This window comes from Epinephelus lanceolatus, chromosome 8, assembly GCF_041903045.1.
Source record: "Epinephelus lanceolatus isolate andai-2023 chromosome 8, ASM4190304v1, whole genome shotgun sequence".
Lineage (NCBI taxonomy): Eukaryota > Metazoa > Chordata > Actinopteri > Perciformes > Serranidae > Epinephelus > Epinephelus lanceolatus.
The window spans coordinates 26,866,510-26,887,055 of NC_135741.1; the positions used below are offsets into that span (position 1 = coordinate 26,866,510).

The following is a 20,546-nucleotide window of genomic DNA, read 5'->3' on the forward strand; positions in this document are numbered from 1 at the left end:
ATGAAGGATTAACACCTGCAAACCAAACTGACAAATATGTTTTTATTTACCTGTGATGTCTCTCGCTAAGACGCAGCCTGGCCTAGATATCAGGTCAAAGAATGAGGTACTTTGTGCATCAAATAGCACAGAGGGAATATTTGTAATGTCATGCTGATGATGTTGGCCCCTGCATTTCCCCTTTTACGGTAGTACTACTGTGGTTTGCGCTCCACTTCCAGGGTGTTGACATTGCTCACTGTTTGCTGCAAAACTAAAATCCTCTCTGGTCTTATAGTTACCTGATGGTAATATGAAAATGGAAGGCAGGTTTCCCATTGAGGAGTTTCATTTTGATTACAGACATCCACTTCTTTAAAAACTCCTGATTAATAAAGAGCATAAAAGTAAGGTTCAGTGTGTGTAAATATGAATGTTGGGGGCTGTCTGAACATTTAACTCACAAAGCATTTTGTCATTTTACTGGTTTTATTTAGGAAGTAGTTAAAATTTTCACCAAAAAAGGTATATTTATTTATTTATTTTACAAATATACATTTTTTAATTCATTAACTCTTATATACACCTGCATGTAACGTTCATTTAACATCAGATATATCATTTTCTTCCGTCTCTTTTATGATGGGTTACCTATATTAGTGCACATAAACAAGTGATTGCACAGTTTAACCTCCTTTTATTGAAATATATAGATAAATAGTCAGGGGGCTGGACTTTCACAAGCAACACCATAGTACCTGGAAATAAACCTAACCACCATCTGACTTACAAGAATTTTGAAAACCAGGAGCCACCTCGGGTCTATTTGTGGCTACAGTGCGTTAGATTCTAAAGCTCTCATTGGTGTCCCTGAGAAATTAGAGAAGCTTTTTTAATATCACAATGAACATCAGAGAGACTAAAACGCTGCAACAAACAATTATTTTCACATTTTTTTCTTTTATCTGACCAACAGTCCCAAACCCAGTGGAAGAATCTAACACAGTATATTTACTTAAGTACTGTTATTACAATTTGAGGTACTTGTATTTTACGTGAGTCTTTCTACATGATGCCCCTTTGTACTTCTATTCCACTACATTTCAGAGGGAAACATTTTTCTTTTTACTCCTTTACATTTATTTATTCATCATCTATTAGATAATTTACAGATAAAGATTTTACATAAAGCATCTGATGAGCTTATAAAATATTTATTATTATTTTAGATCTGTTTGTGATACATCTATAAAATAGACTTTTTTTAAAAAAAAAAAATGGTTCGTCTAGAGAAAATACAGCAGTAAAATGTAACTTATATATGACATACATATGTCTCAGTAATAATAATCCAAAATGTATTATATGATAGTATAACACATCACAGGGACCGTTTCTCTGAATTGTTTGTGCTTTTGATACTTCAGTTGCATTTTGCCCGTAACAGACTACTTCTGCATTTTTACTGTGGTTGCATTTTCGAACATGACCTTTACTTGTGTGAGGGAGATGGTGATTATTATTATTATGAGTGATTAATATTATTATCATTGTCATTATCATTATTAATGTAATGTAATGTTGTAGTAGTAGTATAGCCATTATTATTGGGCTAATATTATCATTATCATTGTCATTATTTTTAGTAGTAATGTTGTAGTAGTAATAGTAGTAGTAGTTGTAGTATAGCCATTATTATTATTAGGCTAATCTTATTATTATTATCATTATTATTATTAGTGGTGATAGTAGTTGTAGTAGTAGTATAGCCATTATTATTGGGCTGATATTATCATTATTGTCATTATTATTATTAATCGTAGCTGTAGTAGTAGTAAAAGTAGCTAGTAGTAGTAGTTGTTGTTGTATAGCCATTATTATTAGGCTATTATCATTATCATTTTTATTATTAGTGGTAGTAGTACTAGTAGTAATAGTAGTAATAGTCATAGTGATAGTATAGACATTATTATAATTAGGCTAATATTATTATCATTATCAGCATCATTATTATTATCATTATTAGTGGAAGTAGAAGTAGTAGTAGTTGTTGTTGTTTGTGTTGTTGTACTAGTAGCAGTAGGCTATAAGTAGTATTTTTATTTATTTATTTATTTATTTATTTATTTATTGTGGTATTTTATCTGACAGGATCTGAATACTTCCTCCACTGTGGTCCAAAATTCAAAGACAGGCTATTCAGTTAACTACCACATTAAAAGCAGTGCTTATGAGTCGTTTGCTTAAATTGTTGATCTTTGTGAGGAATTATTTAATTTCTTAATTTATTAATTTAAAAAAATGACTGATAAACTAAAATATAAAAGCAGCTCATCTTCACATTGAGAGGCTTGAACTGGCAAATATTTGACTTTAAAAATTACTGAAATGTCAATAATCAAAATAGTTTCCAGTTTATTTTTCTGTCAGTTAACTAATGGAGTGGTTGTCTAAATGTGTGTTTAGACCGGTTAAGACAGAAAAGAACAAGTAAGCCCATATAAGGAGCGGAGGGCGGAAGTTACAGAGAGGCAGAGCTGCACTTTCACTTGGCGCGTACAGAAGTTTTGTTGGACGGTCCCTTGGTCCGCAGGGAGCAGAGAGGCAGAGCGCAGCCGCTCAGTCTCAGTCAGTCAGGCTCAGCGCAGCAACATCACACCATGAATGACGGCGCACCGGACCGGAGCAGGCACACACACACACTCCTCCGTCTCACATGAACCGTGTGCTGGCGAATCCTCCGTTTGAGCTGGCTTTTCAACACGTCACATTGCTCCAACTTCACGGATACATCCGCAGTCCTCAGCCGCCTGAGCAAGACATGTCTCCGTGATGTTACAGCCTCCATCTTCGCTGGGATAAAACCATGAAGAGATGACCGGCTTGTAGAGCTGACAGGTTGGTGTCTGCGCTAACAGGTTGGCAAGGCTTTGCTATCATACCTACAGCACAAATTTACTTAGACAGCTAAATATCACCTTTTATATCGCATAGCTTATTCATGTGCACTTTCTGTTTTATTTTTCTGATTTTAAACATGTTTCTCATTTACAATGCGCTATAATATCCATACTGTAAATCCGTTTAATTACATTTTTATATACGGGCTGAAGTCAGCATATATCTGGCATTAAGATAGAGGCAATGCAGCTCACGCAGGGCAAGTTTCCTCTTACCAAAATCAATAGTGTAGAATTACTTTAGGGCAAACTGTGAAAATTACTCTCAAGATAAAATGCTCTCTGTCTGCACTGTCAGCTCAGGAGACTGACAGGAAGTAGCACATCACATTACCAAAATGTCTGTGTTTTTTGTAGTGTGTATGATTCAGTGGATTGAAGTTTCTTTGTAGTTTGTCTTCACCTGATTTGACCCTGAGCACCTTTTTCTGACAGAACATTCAGTCTTTTAAGATGGAGATGTATGAATTTAACTGAATACTAAACTGCAGATTATACGCTGATAGTAAAGTGTAAAGAATCCCAATGTCATGCCTCAGTTTGCCATTTTATATCGTATATTAAAATCCTTATATATGCATTAAACATTGAGGAGATGGAGGAAGGGATCAGGTGCAAACAAGGCCCTTCAGCTGCAGGATCATCCACAGTGTCACGCATTCATTCATGTCATACACACTCTGTTTTTGCCCTCTAATACTCATAAACAACCTTGTGCAGACAGACAGCTTCAGGTTTTGGGAACAAACAACACACTGTACAGTTACACGTGTTCATAGTGGACATATTAACCCCCGGCTGTGTTTCCTCTGTGTGGACGGCCGGCTTGTCTTCCGGTGTGCAGCAGAGGAACTGACGGTAAATGAGAGGCCGTCACCATGCCCCCGGGGAAGTATGGGATGCAGGAGGAATGGGAGAAGGAGGGGGACCTGGGGATCATGATGGACTTCCTGCTGCCGACTGGGATCTTCCTCAAATTCCCTGTGTCTCGAAACGACACCATCAAAGGCATCAAAAAAGTACGTCCCCTCCTATCTCCCTTTAATTAATTATCACTAGCTGCTTTTAGAGATCAGGAAACCCTTGATAGAATATTTTTGGCTTGGACAAATAATGTGCAGTTCACCTGTTAGAAGACAAGACCTTATGATAGATTGCGATTGACTGACTGCAGCGCAGCGGTGCAGCCCTGGTGACCACTGATTCAGAATGTTATTTACAATATTTACTCAATAAGCTTTTAAGCAAATTGGCTGAATATTTCCTTTAGACATTAACCTAATTAAAACACAACACAATCCGAACAATGCCCGCTTGTGCTTTTGATTCATCTTGAAGTTTTGATGCAACTGTTGGGGAAGGAGCCACAGCGTTCCTCCTTGGTATACACGGCCAGCTCTCTGCTGAGGCAGATCTGCTGTTAAATGTGAATGTGCCAGTTTCTATGCCAACAGTTCTGCCACTTCAGGCTGTTTGATTTAGCTGTGTTAAGTAATGATACTCTTGGAAGCTGTTAAGATGATTAAGAGATTAAATGTCTTTCCAATCGGGGTGATTCACAAGGAATTTTAGAACATGTTCAGAAACTGTCGGGGTCATTTTTTTGTACAGTTGAGTGTCATTTTATCTCATTGAGTAAATGAGAGACATCAGAGTGGTGGCAAATATGTTCCTCTTCAACAGCGCTTTAGTTGATAGCTTTGACAATATAATGACAGTGGTCAAGCTGCTTTAAATTACTGTCTGGATAAAGTTTGTTTGACATGACCCCTCAAGAATAAATTTAACAGGCCCAGAGAACACGCTGTACACTCCAGGTCATAAACACAGCACTCTCAACCTCATGTACTGCTGGTGTCTCTTGTTTCAGATGGTTTGGAAAAATGCCAGAAGCGAGGCGCTGTTCAGTGCACTGGGTGATCCTGACGCGTACGTCTTCACCTGCATCAACCAGACAGCAGAGAGGGAGGAACTGGAGGAAGAATCGAGGCGCATAAGCGACGTGCGGCCCTTCATGTGTGTTCTGAGGCTGGTGGCCAGGGAGGGCGACCGAGTGGAGAAACTCACCAACACCCAGATCAGCCAGTTGATTGGCAAAGGTCAGCCGCATCCTCTGACAGAGCTGACCTGCTGTATGTTTTTGCTGGTTGGTGGTGTTGTTGTGTATAGTTACCAAGTATAGGACAAAATGCAGTCTTCTGCCACCATCAATAAGGAGATGAGAGTTTCCTTGCGTGGCTCCAGTCTTCTAAGTCATTGTCCAGACCTCTGATTTAGTGCTGTCAAGATACTGGAATTTCTAACTTCGATTCAGTGCTGTTCGATACCATTTTTTATACCACAGGGAAAAATGTACATTGAGGGCATAAAATTTAAAAATTTTCATGAAGAGATAAATATAACAGGGCTTTAACATAATAACGACAACATTTATTTTCTTGGTTAGTCGCAGAAAAAAGCATAATGACTCCTGTGAACAATAACAATAAGAGAGAGCGAGAAAGCACAGCTGGTATTGGTGCATCAATACTTTGGAAGATCGATATGTATTGATAAATCAATAGTTTTGACAACACTACTTGGATCATTTCAACAATGATTATTTGATGTGATGAGCATTTATCGAAAATCTCACTGTGTAAATATTTTGTGAAGGCAACAATAATCAACCCTACAGTTTCGTCACAATATCAATGTCGAAGGTATTTAGTCAAAAATATTGTGATATTTGATTTTCTCCATATTGCTCAGCCCTACAACACTGAAGTGAAATCACATATAATTCAGATCAAATTGCCATTTTGTTTCACTCTGTTTAACACTAACCAATCAGTAGTGACTGACCTCTCCGTTCTAGTGATACAGTGATACATCATCATCATTTTCAGGTGACAAGGAAATTTCCATAGCAGTTTCTATAGCAGTTAATGCTTTCACGTTGACTGAAGAAACATGTTGTTTCGGGAATTGTTATTTCTATTAGTCAACTTATGACAGCCTGTACGGGCACATGAAGGTGACTGTCCCATTCTTAATCCTGCATACAAAACTCTGATTGGCTCAATTGTCTTCCCAATCAGAGAAACATCCATAGGAACAAGCACAACAGCAGCACGACACGAGTGGTGCAGGGATAACTTAAATTTGTAGTCCAATCAGGAAGTTAATATCCCCCTGGTTCCCTTAAAAGAAAACCTATGGGATATTTCCATTGGGTTTTGGATTGTTGCAGAAAAAAGGCTATAAACCAACTACCTATGACTCAACATTCCTACCACTGAGCTTGCTGTTCGGTGTGATGACATTTAATGTCCCAACAATCTCAGAACAACTTAGCCACTTGTAATCAACTGCCTTTTTTAAGACACATAAAAGCTTTGAAATTCATGAGTGGGGTATTTAGTGACGTATTTTATGTTGTACAACAAAACTTGAAAGTCTCTTCAGCTTTTGTTAACCACAGACCTTATTTCAGGCATCTAACTAAAAACCCTTTGACTTCAAAAATAGGGAAGCGGGAGTGCTAACGTGCTAACTCATTTCCAGATTTTAGGACTCATTCCTGCAGCACTGAAATAAAGATGTAACACTTTCTTAACAGTTAGCAAAATTAACTCTAACATTTGAAGAAAAAAGAAGGCACTAAAATATTTTTTTTATTAGTTAGCTAGCTATAAGCTAATGAAGCTAACTTGAAAATGGAGCACAGCTAGGCTAACTATTGCGAGTTCAAATATTCTGACCTCAGTCATGAGAGTTTTACTCGATAATGTGTTCTTGTTTGTCTTCACTAAGTTTCACTTCACTCAGTCAGTTACTTTGGGTTTCATTTAATTAAGAGCTCCAGTAAATGATTGTAAAAACAAATCTTTCACAATGAGCTCAGCGTTCCTCTCACTGTACCAGACCTGTATTATCTGACACTTTCATTATGATTTTTCAGGTCTCCATGAGTTTGAAGCCCAGAAGAACCATGAGGTGAACGAGTTTCGGACGAAGATGCGTACTTTCTGTGAAGAGAAGGCTCAGGAGCGGCAGATGTTTCCATGGCAGCAGTGGTTGGAATACAGCTTCCCATGTGAACTGGAGCCGTGCTGCTCTCTGCCGCAGAGCGGGAGCGTGAAGTCAAAAAACACCAAGAAGATTTTCATCAATGTCAAGTTTGAGGCTTGTGATGTGAGTTGATGTTGTAGTTTTTATGAGTCATATTTCTAAAGGTTGTTGAGACAAATCAAAGGAGGATTTTAAGTAAATGTGAGCAGCTTTGGAAATCCCGCTCCCACACCACGAACGCCACCTTTAAAACATCACCTGGGAGCAAGATCCCCCGACATGAAAGCTACATTTTCTGTAAAGCTGGCAGCTTTATTTGCCTTCATGTGTCTCGCACAGGAAAGCTTCATGCTGCAGCAGGAACCTCAGGACCTCCCACTGGCTCTGGTGAAGAGCGCCCTGAAGAAGAAGGCCACCGTCTTTCGCTCAGTGCGACAGGAGCCCGAGGACTACACTTTACAGGTCAACGGGAGGTGGGAGTTCATCTATGGGAAACATCCCTTGTGCCAGTTCAAAGTGAGTGACCTCAGCAACAACATCTTTGAGCAGATCTGTTCTATGTTTTATTCATTATAATTATTTCCCCAGTTCCCATTCCAACTCAAGCTGGTTTTCCTCCATGTTAGCAATTAATATAAGCAAAAAGCTAAATTCTAGTCTCATCAGAACATAAAATCATCCTCCACTTTGTTTCAGGGGCTCCAACATGCCTCCAGACAAACTTTAGTCCAGATGTCATGTCAATTTTTTGCGACAATTCCTGAGTACCGGTATTCAATACCTTTAAATGACCCAGTACTAAGTAGTATTGAAACTTTAACAGTCAAAATATTTAATCCTTTTCGTACCCAGATCTTTGAAAAAAGACTATTTGCATTGCCAGTTACAGCAAGCATCAATTAAAAGCGACATGTGATCGGCGCTCTGCTGCAGCAGCTACAAACCATACAGTCTGTGGTGTGTATGTGTATGGAATGAAGTAGAACAGAAAGGTATTAAATGAGGGACTCTATTGGTATCAGTATGACTTTAAAGGTACTAGTGTTTGTAGTGGTACTGTTATTTTTTAAACAATACCCAGCCCTACTTTTCCCCCATAGAGTTGTGACTCCCTAAGGATGGAATCAAGCAACTTAATGAGCTGATGATTTTTTAGGATACAGCTGTGCCATTTTTGTGATTGACTTAGCTGTTAAATGTTGGATTGTTTGTGTCCTCCCAGTGGTTGGTATTTATTAATAATATTACTGCAGATTTGTTTAAAATTTATCCTCATTATGTAGCTATTGTTTTTTAGGTGTGTCATTGTAAGCAGGTTGTGCAGTTAAACCGGTTAATTGCTAAATGATTTCAAACAGAAACTAGAGCTGTTGTTTTCTCAGTGGTTGTGGATGATTTTCTTTTCTGTATTGTGCCTGTGAGTCTGGCCCTGTGCGAGTGGTCCATAGTATCAGAAATGGCTGTCAGATCAAGAGTGGGGTGAGTCAAGGTTTTGGTGGCAGGAGACTCCACTGTTGACTTTGAAACCTCAGCTACCTGCAGGGGTGACTCATATCTGTCTAGCAGCCCTGCAGAAAGGAACTGCATCCATCCACACATAATGAGATTTCGGTTGCATTAACCTACAGTAAATGAACAGCCTCCAGGAGTTAACCAGCGCTATCAGAACACTGGGAAATATCTGTGGGTGAGCTGACTGATGGTTGTGCGAGTAAACAGATCTATTCTCCTGTCCCCTCCTGTCTGTCTTTTTCTCCCAGTACATATTCTCGTGTCTGAGAAATGGTCAGAACCCTCACCTCACCATGGTGCACCACTCCACCATCAGCAAACATCAGGAGGAGCAGGGCAGAATGTGCAGCCAGGCATACAAGAGTCGCTCCTTGTCCAGACCTCCTCCACTACCCCTGAAGAAGGTAAGAGGTCAGCGGACGGCTGTCATCTTTCATTAACAGAGCAGCAATTCTTCCTTTCTCTCTCCTCATCGCAGTTGTTCCTCAACCAGACTGCGGACTTTGGCACACTTGAACCCTGCTGTGCAACACAATGTTGATAATTTACACTTCACATTTACACTGTGCCTGCATTTACTGTAGTTGAACACAGAGCATATATTACCTACTTTGAACTTAAGGCTATTATCCATTTTTAAGCCTTTATATCTTTGAAATATTGAAATATGAGCTGCAAAAAACAATAAATGTACAGGTTTTTAAGACTTAATCAAAGTACCTGAAGAGCTTTTTGTCAGTTTCCTCCAGTTTCAAAGTTTGTTCCTCTTTCTTACTTTTTTGGTTAAAGTGTCCTCTGTCGTGCTTCTGTCCTCTGACGTGTTGCCAAACAGGAAATTTTAGCAACAGTTTCATGACTTCAGACTTCAGTAATCGCTATAAATGCCGTTTTAAGGAGGAAATAGTGAAAGTTTCTTGCTTTAACTTGCTTGCTGTAGAACAATGACACCACTTTCACCGTGCAATTTTGTCTGCCATTGGGAATGATCCATAGACTGTAAAAATGATGGTAACAGCTACTGTGACGTAATCTTTGGTTTTGGTTGAAGCCTTAAGATTGGCATTTCAACGAGCGCAATCTTGTTTTTTTAGAGTCAGAAGTGACCATATTTGGGCAAGTCTCAGCTGGCGCTGTGGAGGAGCGAGGCGTGGATCGGCCTGAGAAGGCGTGGACGCTATCGGCAGACAGCCTGTCCCATAAAGTGGTCCACCCTTAATTATGCGTAACTTTAAGCCCTAAAAAAATGGAAAGTGGTTAGTTCTAAAAAAAATTCAACATAAGACAACGCATACAGTTGTCGTGAACAAGGGAATTAGCTATGGAAGCTAAAATTATTTTTTGTACCAGGCTGTAAACATGTTGATTTCTGCTGTAAAGTTTGACATTTTAACATGAGGGTCTATGGGAATTCAATGGCTTCTGGAGCCAGCCTCAAGTGGCCATTCAAGGAACTGCAGTTTGTGGCACTTCCATGTTGGCTTCATTTTTCAGCCCCGAGGTTGCTGCTTGGATTTACGGCACAAAGAAAGTGCATCATCCATGCACAACTAAAACAGGAAGAGTATAGCACTTTTGTTTTGTCTGGTAAATACCAGTAGCTATGCTCAGGTACTACTGAGTATCAGTGTAAGCTCTTTGTGGTTAATATCCCCAGTAGTATAAATGGCGGCTGGTGGAAGAACTGAAGTAACAACAAATGGTGGCAGTTGCTAGGAAAACAGAAAGCGATCCAGTTGTGTTTGTGACAGTGGCACCAACAAGAATACCACTTAGAAAGTTGTCTGTTTCCACTTTAATGTAAAGAATGTGAGTGAAAATTTTGAATGTCCTCTCTTTTTACTCTTTCTACAGCAGAACACGTCCTCTCTGTGGTCCATCAATGAGCCCTTCTACATTCACCTGCTGCAGGGCAGCCGAGTCAATGCAGACGAAGGAATGAAGGTCGGTGTGGTTTTGCGTGGGTTTGTCACTCAATGAAATGTGGCATTCACTTGTTTACCAATATCTCAATTTCAGTTGTAGGAACAGCGGGGTTGACATGTAAATGACAGGGGGTCACATGGTCCAGACCACACGTTTCCCATAATTCATCAAGGCGGTTGGTTGAAACTTCAAAACAGGAAGTGGGGAGGGCCTATCTGCTTTTTACATCTCATTCTGAGGCCTAGATTCTAAGAAAAAAGACAGACTGCATGCTGTCTCTCCTTCTCTCGCTTTCAATGCACTTCTTTTTTTGAAGGCGATGCATGCATTATGTTACTATTGCAGATAGGCCCTGACCTGAGTGTTAAAGCGTGTCTCCCTGTGAATGAGCATGTAGAAATAGTCAGCAATAATACTCCAAATATTCACGTTTTCTGTCAGTTTTTTTCCCTCATCAAATTTGACAAACAAGGAAAAGAGTGAGAAGAGAAGTAGGGAACTCTGTTAATGTGTGTCTGTGTTTGTGATTCAGTTTCATAACTAACTGCGTTACTGTTTAGATGGGTTATTAAGTGTAAGTGCACTTCTGGCCGCTGCCTCAGAGCACATCATGACTCATGGCAAATTTATCCTTGTCACATAATTATCGGTCATGTCTGCAGTTAGCAGGCAGAGGTTTGAAAACACACCCCGAGGGAGAATAGCCACTTATATATTTTGGAAATATAGATTTAGACTATCTTGATTTGGCAAAAGGCTGGAGCTTAATGGCTGCACAATATTGAATTTTGGCTCTGCTGGTTGTTTATCATTCTGGACGGACTTAGCATTGAAAGGCGTCGCGACCTGCTTACGTTATGAATGTGTAGACCCTTTGACTCATAGCCTGAGTGATACAGGAAACTCTGAATCATCTTGTGAAGTCTGTAAATCTTCCACAAACAATCTCCCTCACACAAACTCTTCAGCATCCAAACCACATGCTCATGCCTTCATCTAATCACCACTGTCTATGTGTGTTTCCCTTCCAGCTCGTGGTGCAGGCCGGTCTGTTCCATGGCAGCGAGCTCCTCTGTAAGGTGGTGACATCCTCAGAGGTGACAGTCAGCTCTGAGCCGCTGTGGGATCAGAAGCTGGAGTTTGACATAAACGTGGCTGACCTGCCTCGCATGAGCCGCCTGTGCTTTGCGCTCTATGCTGTCATTGAGAAAGCCAAGAAACCCCGCGGCACTAAAAAGAAGAATAAGAAAGCGGTGAGTTTGTCAGAAAGTTGTGCCGTTTTTTTCGGCCCTAGTGTACAACTTGTGATGGAGGAGGCGAGTGTTTTTGGCTGGTGGGTGTGAATTTGTTAGCAAGCACAAACAGATCTGTTTCCTCTCCATTGTGTAGTGCGTGTAGTCAGTGTGTGCTTGTGTGGGTGTGTTTTGCTGCTGCGTCTGGTTGTGCAAGTGTGTTCAGTGGCAAGGCTGCGGTTAACATTTCATCCGCTTCAGTTCTTTTATCTGTACATCACTCCAAGGAAGGAAGGAATTGACAAACATTTTCAAGGAATTCTAAATTCATCTTCGCTGTCGCCATTCGTAGTTACAGCTCTCCTGCTCATTGAGCATTTTACCTTTTGACTTTTCTTCTCATATTTAAAGAAGTATTTCACTACAGGAGAGATGGTCTTTTAGTGAAACTGGGCTGTCTGTGCAGTAGAAAGAAACAAATACTTTTGAAAGTGGTGCTACATGACCAGAGAAAACAAGGGGAAAGTGCTGTGGCATCGCTCATAAGGTAGAAAACCTTCAACTACCAGAGTGCATTGCGCCGCACCGGACCAATATACGGTCCAGCAGGGTGGATGACGTAAAGCAAATTTGTCGGATGGCGGGTGGCTGGTAACAAACAAACAAATCTTGCATTACAGTTAAATGTCGAGCTAAATTATGTTTCTGAAGACTTTTTAGTCCAGAAATAGGCGACACAGTACCCAAATCTTGGTTTATATTTGATCAGCGCTGCCTAGTTTTACTGTTTGATCTGAGTTTGCGAGAAGGGGGTGGGTCTCTCGATCTGCTTCTATACTCTTTGTCTCCATGGTGCTGGGCATACAAAAATGCAGAAGTACAATCTGTTGTTCGAGCAGCAGCCCTAGAGCCAGCGAAAATACGATTTGAGCTGAGAGATGAGCAGGGAGCTCTTGGCACTGTGAAGATGGAGGAAAGTTTACCGCAGTTCATTTACACACACTACACACACTGTAATGTTACAAAGCTGGTTAAAAATCAGCAAAGTATTCCTATAAGGCCTGTTGTGGGGACCATACAGAGGAGATGCCTAAAACCTGTGCATATGTTTTGACCATCAACATTTTTGAGGCAAAATGCCAAGCATTTGCTGCTTTTCTCTGTTTCATATCACTGTAAATTGGATATCTTCGCATTTTAGAGTGCTGGTTTGGACAACAGAAGCCATTTGAAGATGTTATCTTGGGCTCCGGGAAATGTTTCACAGAAAATAATCAGCAGAATAATCAATGAGCAAAGATAGCTATTAGTTGATACCCTAATTACCCATATGGAAATCACATATATGCCTCTATATCAAGAGTGATACTGACATATATATTACCTGTATGTGGTATATTATTATCGCATACATACATCCTCTGGATATATTAAAATATAAGTTTATAACATATATGAAATACCCATAATAAAATTTGTACATGTAGATATGTTAAAAAAATATCTGTATGGTTAACATATATGTCTACAATATAAGCATTCATTATGTATGTACAAATATTTCTACATGAAATGTTTTATACATTAGTAATGTTGCGACCAGGTATGTTAGCAATGTAAAAAAATTAATTAAAGATGTAAGTTTATGAAACCAACCTATACAAGAATTCTTTATGCTTCCATGTGTTTTCCTGTTGATATTTAATATGCTATTTAATCCAAAAATAATTTGTATTTGCCAATAATATAAATAAAAGTTGGATAGCTCAGCTCGGCCGGTAAGAACACTGGTTTTCCTGTTGGAGCTCAGAGTTCAAGTCTTCAGTAAGAGCAAGGACTATGTGCACATGAGGATGGGGCAATATACCAATAAGACAGTAGATATCGTCTTATGTCGTAACTGTCGTCTTTTCCTGACCTTAAAGGCTGCGTTACAGTAAAGTGATGCAATTTCCTGAATTTAACAGACTGCACGTTCTAGGTGTTCTGTTATTGGTCGTCACCCACTTAGTCATCATAACCACATTACTGCTGATTATTTATCAGGAATCTCATTATGTAAATATTTTGTGAAAGCACCAACAGTCAACCCTATAATATCGTTGCAATGTTGATATTGAGTTTGGTTTTGTTTTTTTATTTACAAAACTTAAATGTGTAATTTGACTATTACACATGTACACAAATACATATATATTATATGTATAAATGATAAATAATGGGACATATATGGCGATAAATCTATATATGGGCATAAACAAATATTTGCTAGACATAAATGTCAATATATGAAATTGTTCCAAATTTTTAATAGCTTCATATATAATTGATACATACATGTTTTTACTTAATATGCACATATATTTCATATATGGAACTGAGTATATGAACATATATTACATTTCTGTATCGGTACATTAATACATTTAAAAAGGAATATGCAATTTAGTCCATCATAAGGAAGAAGAATAATATGCCAATAGAGGCACACTGAGGTTTTTAAGGAATATATCGCCCTCTTGCCATTTACTTATTTTTTAAAACCCTATTTATGCACAAACCTACAGCAACAGTAGCTGCTACAGTGAGAAGCTGATTTCACACACCCACTCACTGTACACTGACAAGTACAGTAAACAACAAATTCCCCTTTTTTCTGCCACTGTGGTCTCAGCCTCTCTTGTTTTGAAGCGCTGCAGCGACTGTGGGCAACATGTTTCAGAGGTCGGCCCAAACATGGCGCCCAGGTGTGTTTATGGGCATCAAGGCCACTTCTGCTTTCTGAGCCACTTCTCTCTTCTGTTGCCCGGAAGAGAAGAAGTCCTGCAGACAGAGAGAAGTAGAGCTATTTTAGCCTGTTCTTATATATGTGCATCGACTCTTTTTTTAGCCGGGTGCACTCAGCCAGAATGTGTTTCTCTTGTTTTTAACATGTTGGATGGTCAGGGTTTTTTTTATCTGCTGATCACTGCCTGGAACTTTTTTCCATTTTTGCGGCTTCACAGTCCAACTTTAGACCTTATAAATATACCATCACTGTCATGCTTTTTTTTTTTGTTGTTGTTTTACCAGAAGCGGCAGAGTCTTTTGCTTCAAATTGTATTATTCAACATGGTGAATTATGAAGTAAAAGTTGCTTCAAACACCCTTTAAACTTTTTTATGTCATTAAAATATTTATGTTTTCTTATTGTCATTTGATTTGAGTTCAAATGAATGTCTAAAACAAATCAGATATCATACAAGAGAGATTTAAAAATTCAATACCCTTAAATAAATTGATTAAAAAAAATCATTTATCTTTAAATATATCTTTTGTATGTTGTAGAAATAGATTTAGCTGTTGAACTTATTTGTTCTTCTTGATGGGAAAAGAGCAGATGGATGTTCAGATAGATTTAAAGTCAAATTACTACAAACTATTTATGTATTTTGATAACAAAAGATGTAAACTTTTGTTGACCTGATGATGAAATCTTTATGTAACTTTGATTGAAATTGAGAGTACTCTCTCTTTGTGGCTCTTCTCCTTCCTTTCTGAAAAATTTCCCTGCTTGCAGATGGTCTTCAAAGCCAACCAACAAACCCTAATCCTCCCTGTCCCTCTCCTCAGGATTGTCCAATAGCCTGGGTGAACACCATGGTGTTTGACTACAAGGACCAACTGAAGACTGGGGAGTTCCTCTTGTCCACATGGCCATCTGTTCCTGGTACTTTCAGACCTTCCCTTTTCTTGCATTTCCTCCTCTTCAAAAACACCTTGTATGTTGACAGCCTCCTCCACAGCGCCTGGCAGCACCACAGTGAAAATGACATGTGGCGCCATCAAAAGCCCCACATATTTACACATTATGCATTCACTGATGCAAGAGATAGCCCTTTTAAGATGCGGAAACAACAGTTGTCTGCCGTGTAAATTATGGCTGCATCTTTATTCACTGAAATTATTTTGCTCTGCAGTTTGGAAGAGCTGTAAGTTTAAAATGTGCTGTCACGTTTAGAGATATGGGAGTGATTTGAATGGAAATGTACTGACTAAGTAGATGAAAGTATCTAGTGAATGACACATTTTATGTATGACATTTTTATCACAGATGACAAAAGCGATCTGTTGAACCCGATGGGAACAGTCGAGAAGAATCCCAATGTTGACAGTGCTGCCGGGCTTCTCATTCGCTTCCCCAACATCCGGCCACATCCTCTCTATTACCCTCCGCTGGACAAGGTACTCATTCTCAAAAGGCTGTATTTGAGTAAATACCAACATATTCATGTGTATCACAGCCAGTCATCTCTTTACAGGTGAGTGACATGGAGAAGAATGGCGATGCCACCTATGTTTCAAAAGAAGAGGTAAGACTTTCTACATCTCACAGTTTACAATTCTCACACAGCAGCTGTTTGTTGCCGACCACACATGTCATTTTACTCTCTGCAGTACATGAAGCTAAAAGAAATCATGGACAACAAAAACTACACAGAGTTCTTTGAGGATGAGAAGGAGCTCTTGTGGAAGCTCCGCACAGAAGTCCGCGACCTTTTTCCTGAAAGTCTGTCCAAGCTGCTCCTCATCACCAAGTGGAATCGGCGTGAGGACGTAGTTCAGGTATAAATGGAGAATATCCTAAATAGATTAAGGTCCTCACAATGGAGAACGCATGTATGTTCTCATGGTCCTGTATTCTTAAGCTCGATATTCTCTTAACGTGACTCATTATGGGTATTATGTTCTCAGCAGTGTTTTTCCCCAGGCTGAATATTCAGTGTATGTTTCCCTGGGTCAATATGTTGAATTCACCCGCCTACAGCTGACAGCCTATTGATGTTACACTCCTTGAAACCTCCGCCCTCACATCTGTGGGCAAAGCCTTTTATTTGCCTTGCCTTGACATTTATATCTTCACATTGGTGAAATATAGACTAAAAATAGACTATATTTGAAACGTCCATATCCGTTTGTTCTTTTGCTATTTTAACTACCAAACTAGCCCTTACCAGTTAGACTTACCAGTCTCTTTCAGTGTTCATTTATATCAGGTCACAGAGGCCCCTTAAACATAGGAACGGCCTGCTCACAATGTACAGAAATATTTATTTTGCTTCTGCTAAATAACTTTACCTGTATGTTTATCACTTATTTCACATATTTAACGTATAATATTTGGTCTGGCGGTACTTGCTAGCTTTTTACCAATTATCCACTGTCGACATACGTCATGCTGAACAATCCACCCGGTAGAGCTACAGCTAATGCTTTAAAACAATTAATGTATCAAGTATGTGGCTGATTAAACAATTAATTTTGACTGTAAAATGTTAGAACAAGACAAAGAATGCACAGTATGCTGGTGCTTTGAGGTAAATGCCGAGCTAAACGTCAGCATGTTGACATGTTCACAGTGACCATGCTAACATGCTTAAAGTTTAGCAAAGACTGTGTGGGCTAATGTTTAGTATTTGAGAAGGGAACTACGCTCAAAATTAATTAATGTTATTCCAAAGACAGTCCAAAAATGTTAGTCAACATAAACAATTCTGTCCCAAATCCAAATATCAGAGGGCTAAAACTAGTAAAAGTAGTAAAAGTACTAATACCACACTGTAAATATACTCTGTTACTAGTAAAAGCCCTCCTGAACTGAAAATGTTACATTGAAGTGCAATCAGGAGAATGTTAAGTAAATTATTTAAAGTAAAAGGACCCTATGCAGAAAAAAAAATTAAATATGATAAAGTAGTTAAAATAATTAAAAGGAAAAGCAGCAAGTTCTCATATTTATCATCAAAATAGCACTCAATTTTCTAATCAAGTAGTTGTTTCATTTTAATCAGGTATGTGTGCAAAAATCTTAATTTGTAAAGTAACGAGTAACTAAAGTTATCAAATAATTGCAGTGGAATAAATAGTACAATATTTCCCTCTAAAGTGTGAAGTAGAAGTAGAAAGCGGCATCAGATCAAAATATTCAAGTAAAATGCTAAATATTTTTAAGTACAGTACTTGAGTAAATGAACTTTGTTACATTCCACCACTGCTAAAACTTAAACATGTGGTGTCATCAAGTATAAAGTCTGGAGCTACTCCACAGACAATGAATTAGGAAGGATGTACTTGATGACACTGAGAGCACCCAGGGGAATGTTCTGAGTATATGGGTATATTTTCTGTTTTACAACTGAGAGCACTACAACAGAATAAAAAAGCAAACAAACATTAGTGGATCCATAAAATCAGACTCCCATCTATTGTCTATGGAGCAGCTCCAGACTTTATACTTGATGACATCACAAGTTTGAGACTTCCTATTCTGGTTTCTGGCTTTAAGAGAGAGCAGCTCATGATCACAAATGTTTTTGAGCTTCCCAATAATATACTGGAACTCTTAATTTAGGAACTGTTCCCCTTTAAATCAACACATTAGCATGTTAGCATTATTTTTTTTAAATTTAATTTTATATACTTTATTAATGCCAGAGGGGAAATTGTGTTGTGAAATCTGTTGTCAATTACACACAGATCCAAACACATACATGCACAAACAGGACATGCACTAAGTGGAGAGATGTCAGAGTGGGGCTGCCATGGACATGCGCTCCGAGCGGCTGGGGGGGTTTGGTGCCGTGCACAAGGGCACCACGGCAGTGCCCAGGAGCTACCAGTCCACGCTCCATATTTTGGTCCGGACGGGGACTTGAATAGGCGACCCTCCGGTTCCCAACCCAAGTCCCTATGGACTGACCCATTAAACACAAACTACAGCTGAGGCTGCGGGAATGGGCAATGTCATGTCTGTCATGTATTGCCTGTATTTGGTCAAACCCGATAAACCTGCTGATCCAGTGATTGTCGAGACATTTGGTTCTGAACTAGAAATGTGAACCCAAATGTAAACATTGCATGGCTACAAACTAAAAATGCTCATGCATTTCCATGAGTGCAGGGTGACACTCATCAAATTGTTTATTGTGTCCAACCAACCATGTCAAACTCAAATATATTTAATCAACAATGGTACAAAGCAACATATTATCAGAGGAACTGAAACCACCAAATGTTCTTGCTCGATAAATTATTTAAACGATTAATCAATGATCAAAACCAACTATAGTGATTCAAAAGCTTCAGACAGAATCAATCTTTAAAATCTGTTTCAATACCTATAGTATAGTAATAATTATATATCAATTAGTCTGCCCACTGTGTTCCTTTTGGGTCTTGTCATACATGACAACACATGAAAAAAAAAATATACGGTAATTCTTTTTTTTTTTTGACTCTCACCATACTTGTTTCGCTGTAACCCGTCTGATCCAAACTGGCTACCTGAGGCTGACGCTGCATGCACATTTAAACCACAACAGAAAAAGAAAGTAATTTAATCTTGATGAAAAACATATTCTTCTCAATGCTTGTGACAAACTGCCAAAAACGAGCTAACGTGATGCAGCAGTGAAACTTGGGCTACAAAATACGAGAAACAGTCACGGCTGCTAATGATGGAGATAAAAAACAAATGTGCACGGGGAAACCACCTGTGGTTGAAACCGCCCTCGTGACGTGGGGTGATGATGCCGCTGCACTGTATTTTGAAACAGTCAATTATATCAGTAAACAGCGAAACTGTCCGTTTCATGACTTTGCATTCACATTGATCTGGATGAACATGATCAGGATAGAAGGTTTCCATTGTAGTAGAAACATTCAAGTCTCATGAGAAGTTCAATTTGTCATCAAATGTGAGTTATAATGTGAGTTATAAAAATGATCGTGTTATCTCCTCAGATGGTGAGTCTACTGAGGAACTGGCCCGAACTCCCTGCCATCCATGCCCTGGAGCTCTTAGACTACAGTTTTCCTGACCCAGCAGTGCGTTCTTTCACGATCAGATGCCTCAGGAAGCTCAGGTACACACATGTTTATACATCCATACGTTGATGCTCTGCTCATAATTATGTAGCATCACACGTTTTGAGTTTTAACAGTGTTTCATCATTAACTGAACATTTCCTCTGCACACAGTGGTGATGAACTGCTGCAGTACTTGATCCAGCTGGTCCAGGTGCTGAAGTACGAGTCCTACTTAGACTGTGACCTCACCACGTTCCTGCTAGAAAGGGCTTTGTCCAACTGGAGGATAGGACACTTTCTGTTTTGGCATCTCAGGTGAGATGCAGTTCAGCAGAAAACACACGACTCTGGACTTGCAGCCTTTTGTTTGACGGGAGGATTTGTTTATTGTAGGTCAGAGATTCACGTGGCATCTGTGAGTTTGCGTTTTGGCCTGATTCTGGAGGCCTACTGCAGGGGAAACATCCACCACATCAAGCTCTTAGCCAAACAGGTAATCTCATACACTAACACGTGCTGACGTCAAGGTCTAAAATGTTTTTGTTTTGTACTAAATCGCAGCTTTACCTCTCCCCACACAGACCGAGGCTCTGGGCAAAATGAAGGCCCTGAGTGACTTTGTCAAATCGGGCTCCCAGAAGATGACAGTGGACGACCTGAAGCTGTGTATCAGACAGGAGTCATACCTGGAGGCCCTGTCAGACCTGCTGTCACCGCTCAACCCCAGTGTCATCCTTGCTGAGATCTGGTTAGATCCAGACACACACACACACACACACACACACACACACGAATGACAAATTACATCTTTTAACTCCTTAATTGGATTTTCAGGGGCAGTTTTGGTCCCTCTTTAGGTTTACAGAATTACAACACAATACATTTACAGAGCCTATTGACAAATTAACCCTTAGTTGTTAGTGTACCGGTAGACTTTTTTTCTCTTGAATTACACTTATTTCACACTGCTGAAAGTCTCACAGATGCGAATTGTGCCATTATTCATACTCTGCCCTTAACCTGTTCATCTTAATGCCCC

General features: G+C 39.3%; 1 protein-coding gene across 2 annotated transcripts in view; it reads left to right on the forward strand.

Moving 5' to 3' along the window:
- The first annotated feature begins 2,737 nt into the window (after positions 1-2,737).
- The window catches only part of pik3cd (phosphatidylinositol-4,5-bisphosphate 3-kinase, catalytic subunit delta), a 31,858-nt gene continuing 14,049 nt past the window's right edge, over positions 2,738-20,546 (forward strand). Inside the window, exons 1-16 of one of the 2 annotated variants that reach the window (XM_033629576.2) lie at positions 2,738-2,877; positions 3,784-3,958; positions 4,810-5,038; positions 6,883-7,115; positions 7,332-7,508; positions 8,753-8,908; positions 10,356-10,445; positions 11,459-11,680; positions 15,272-15,368; positions 15,753-15,883; positions 15,961-16,011; positions 16,097-16,264; positions 19,442-19,563; positions 19,679-19,822; positions 19,901-20,000; positions 20,089-20,255. In XM_033629576.2, the coding sequence (XP_033485467.1) occupies positions 3,818-3,958; positions 4,810-5,038; positions 6,883-7,115; positions 7,332-7,508; positions 8,753-8,908; positions 10,356-10,445; positions 11,459-11,680; positions 15,272-15,368; positions 15,753-15,883; positions 15,961-16,011; positions 16,097-16,264; positions 19,442-19,563; positions 19,679-19,822; positions 19,901-20,000; positions 20,089-20,255 (2,228 nt within the window). In that variant the 5' untranslated portion in view covers positions 2,738-2,877; positions 3,784-3,817. The remainder of the gene's footprint in view (positions 2,878-3,783; positions 3,959-4,809; positions 5,039-6,882; positions 7,116-7,331; positions 7,509-8,752; positions 8,909-10,355; positions 10,446-11,458; positions 11,681-15,271; positions 15,369-15,752; positions 15,884-15,960; positions 16,012-16,096; positions 16,265-19,441; positions 19,564-19,678; positions 19,823-19,900; positions 20,001-20,088; positions 20,256-20,546) is intronic. The other variant, XM_078170100.1, reaches the window with a different exon arrangement.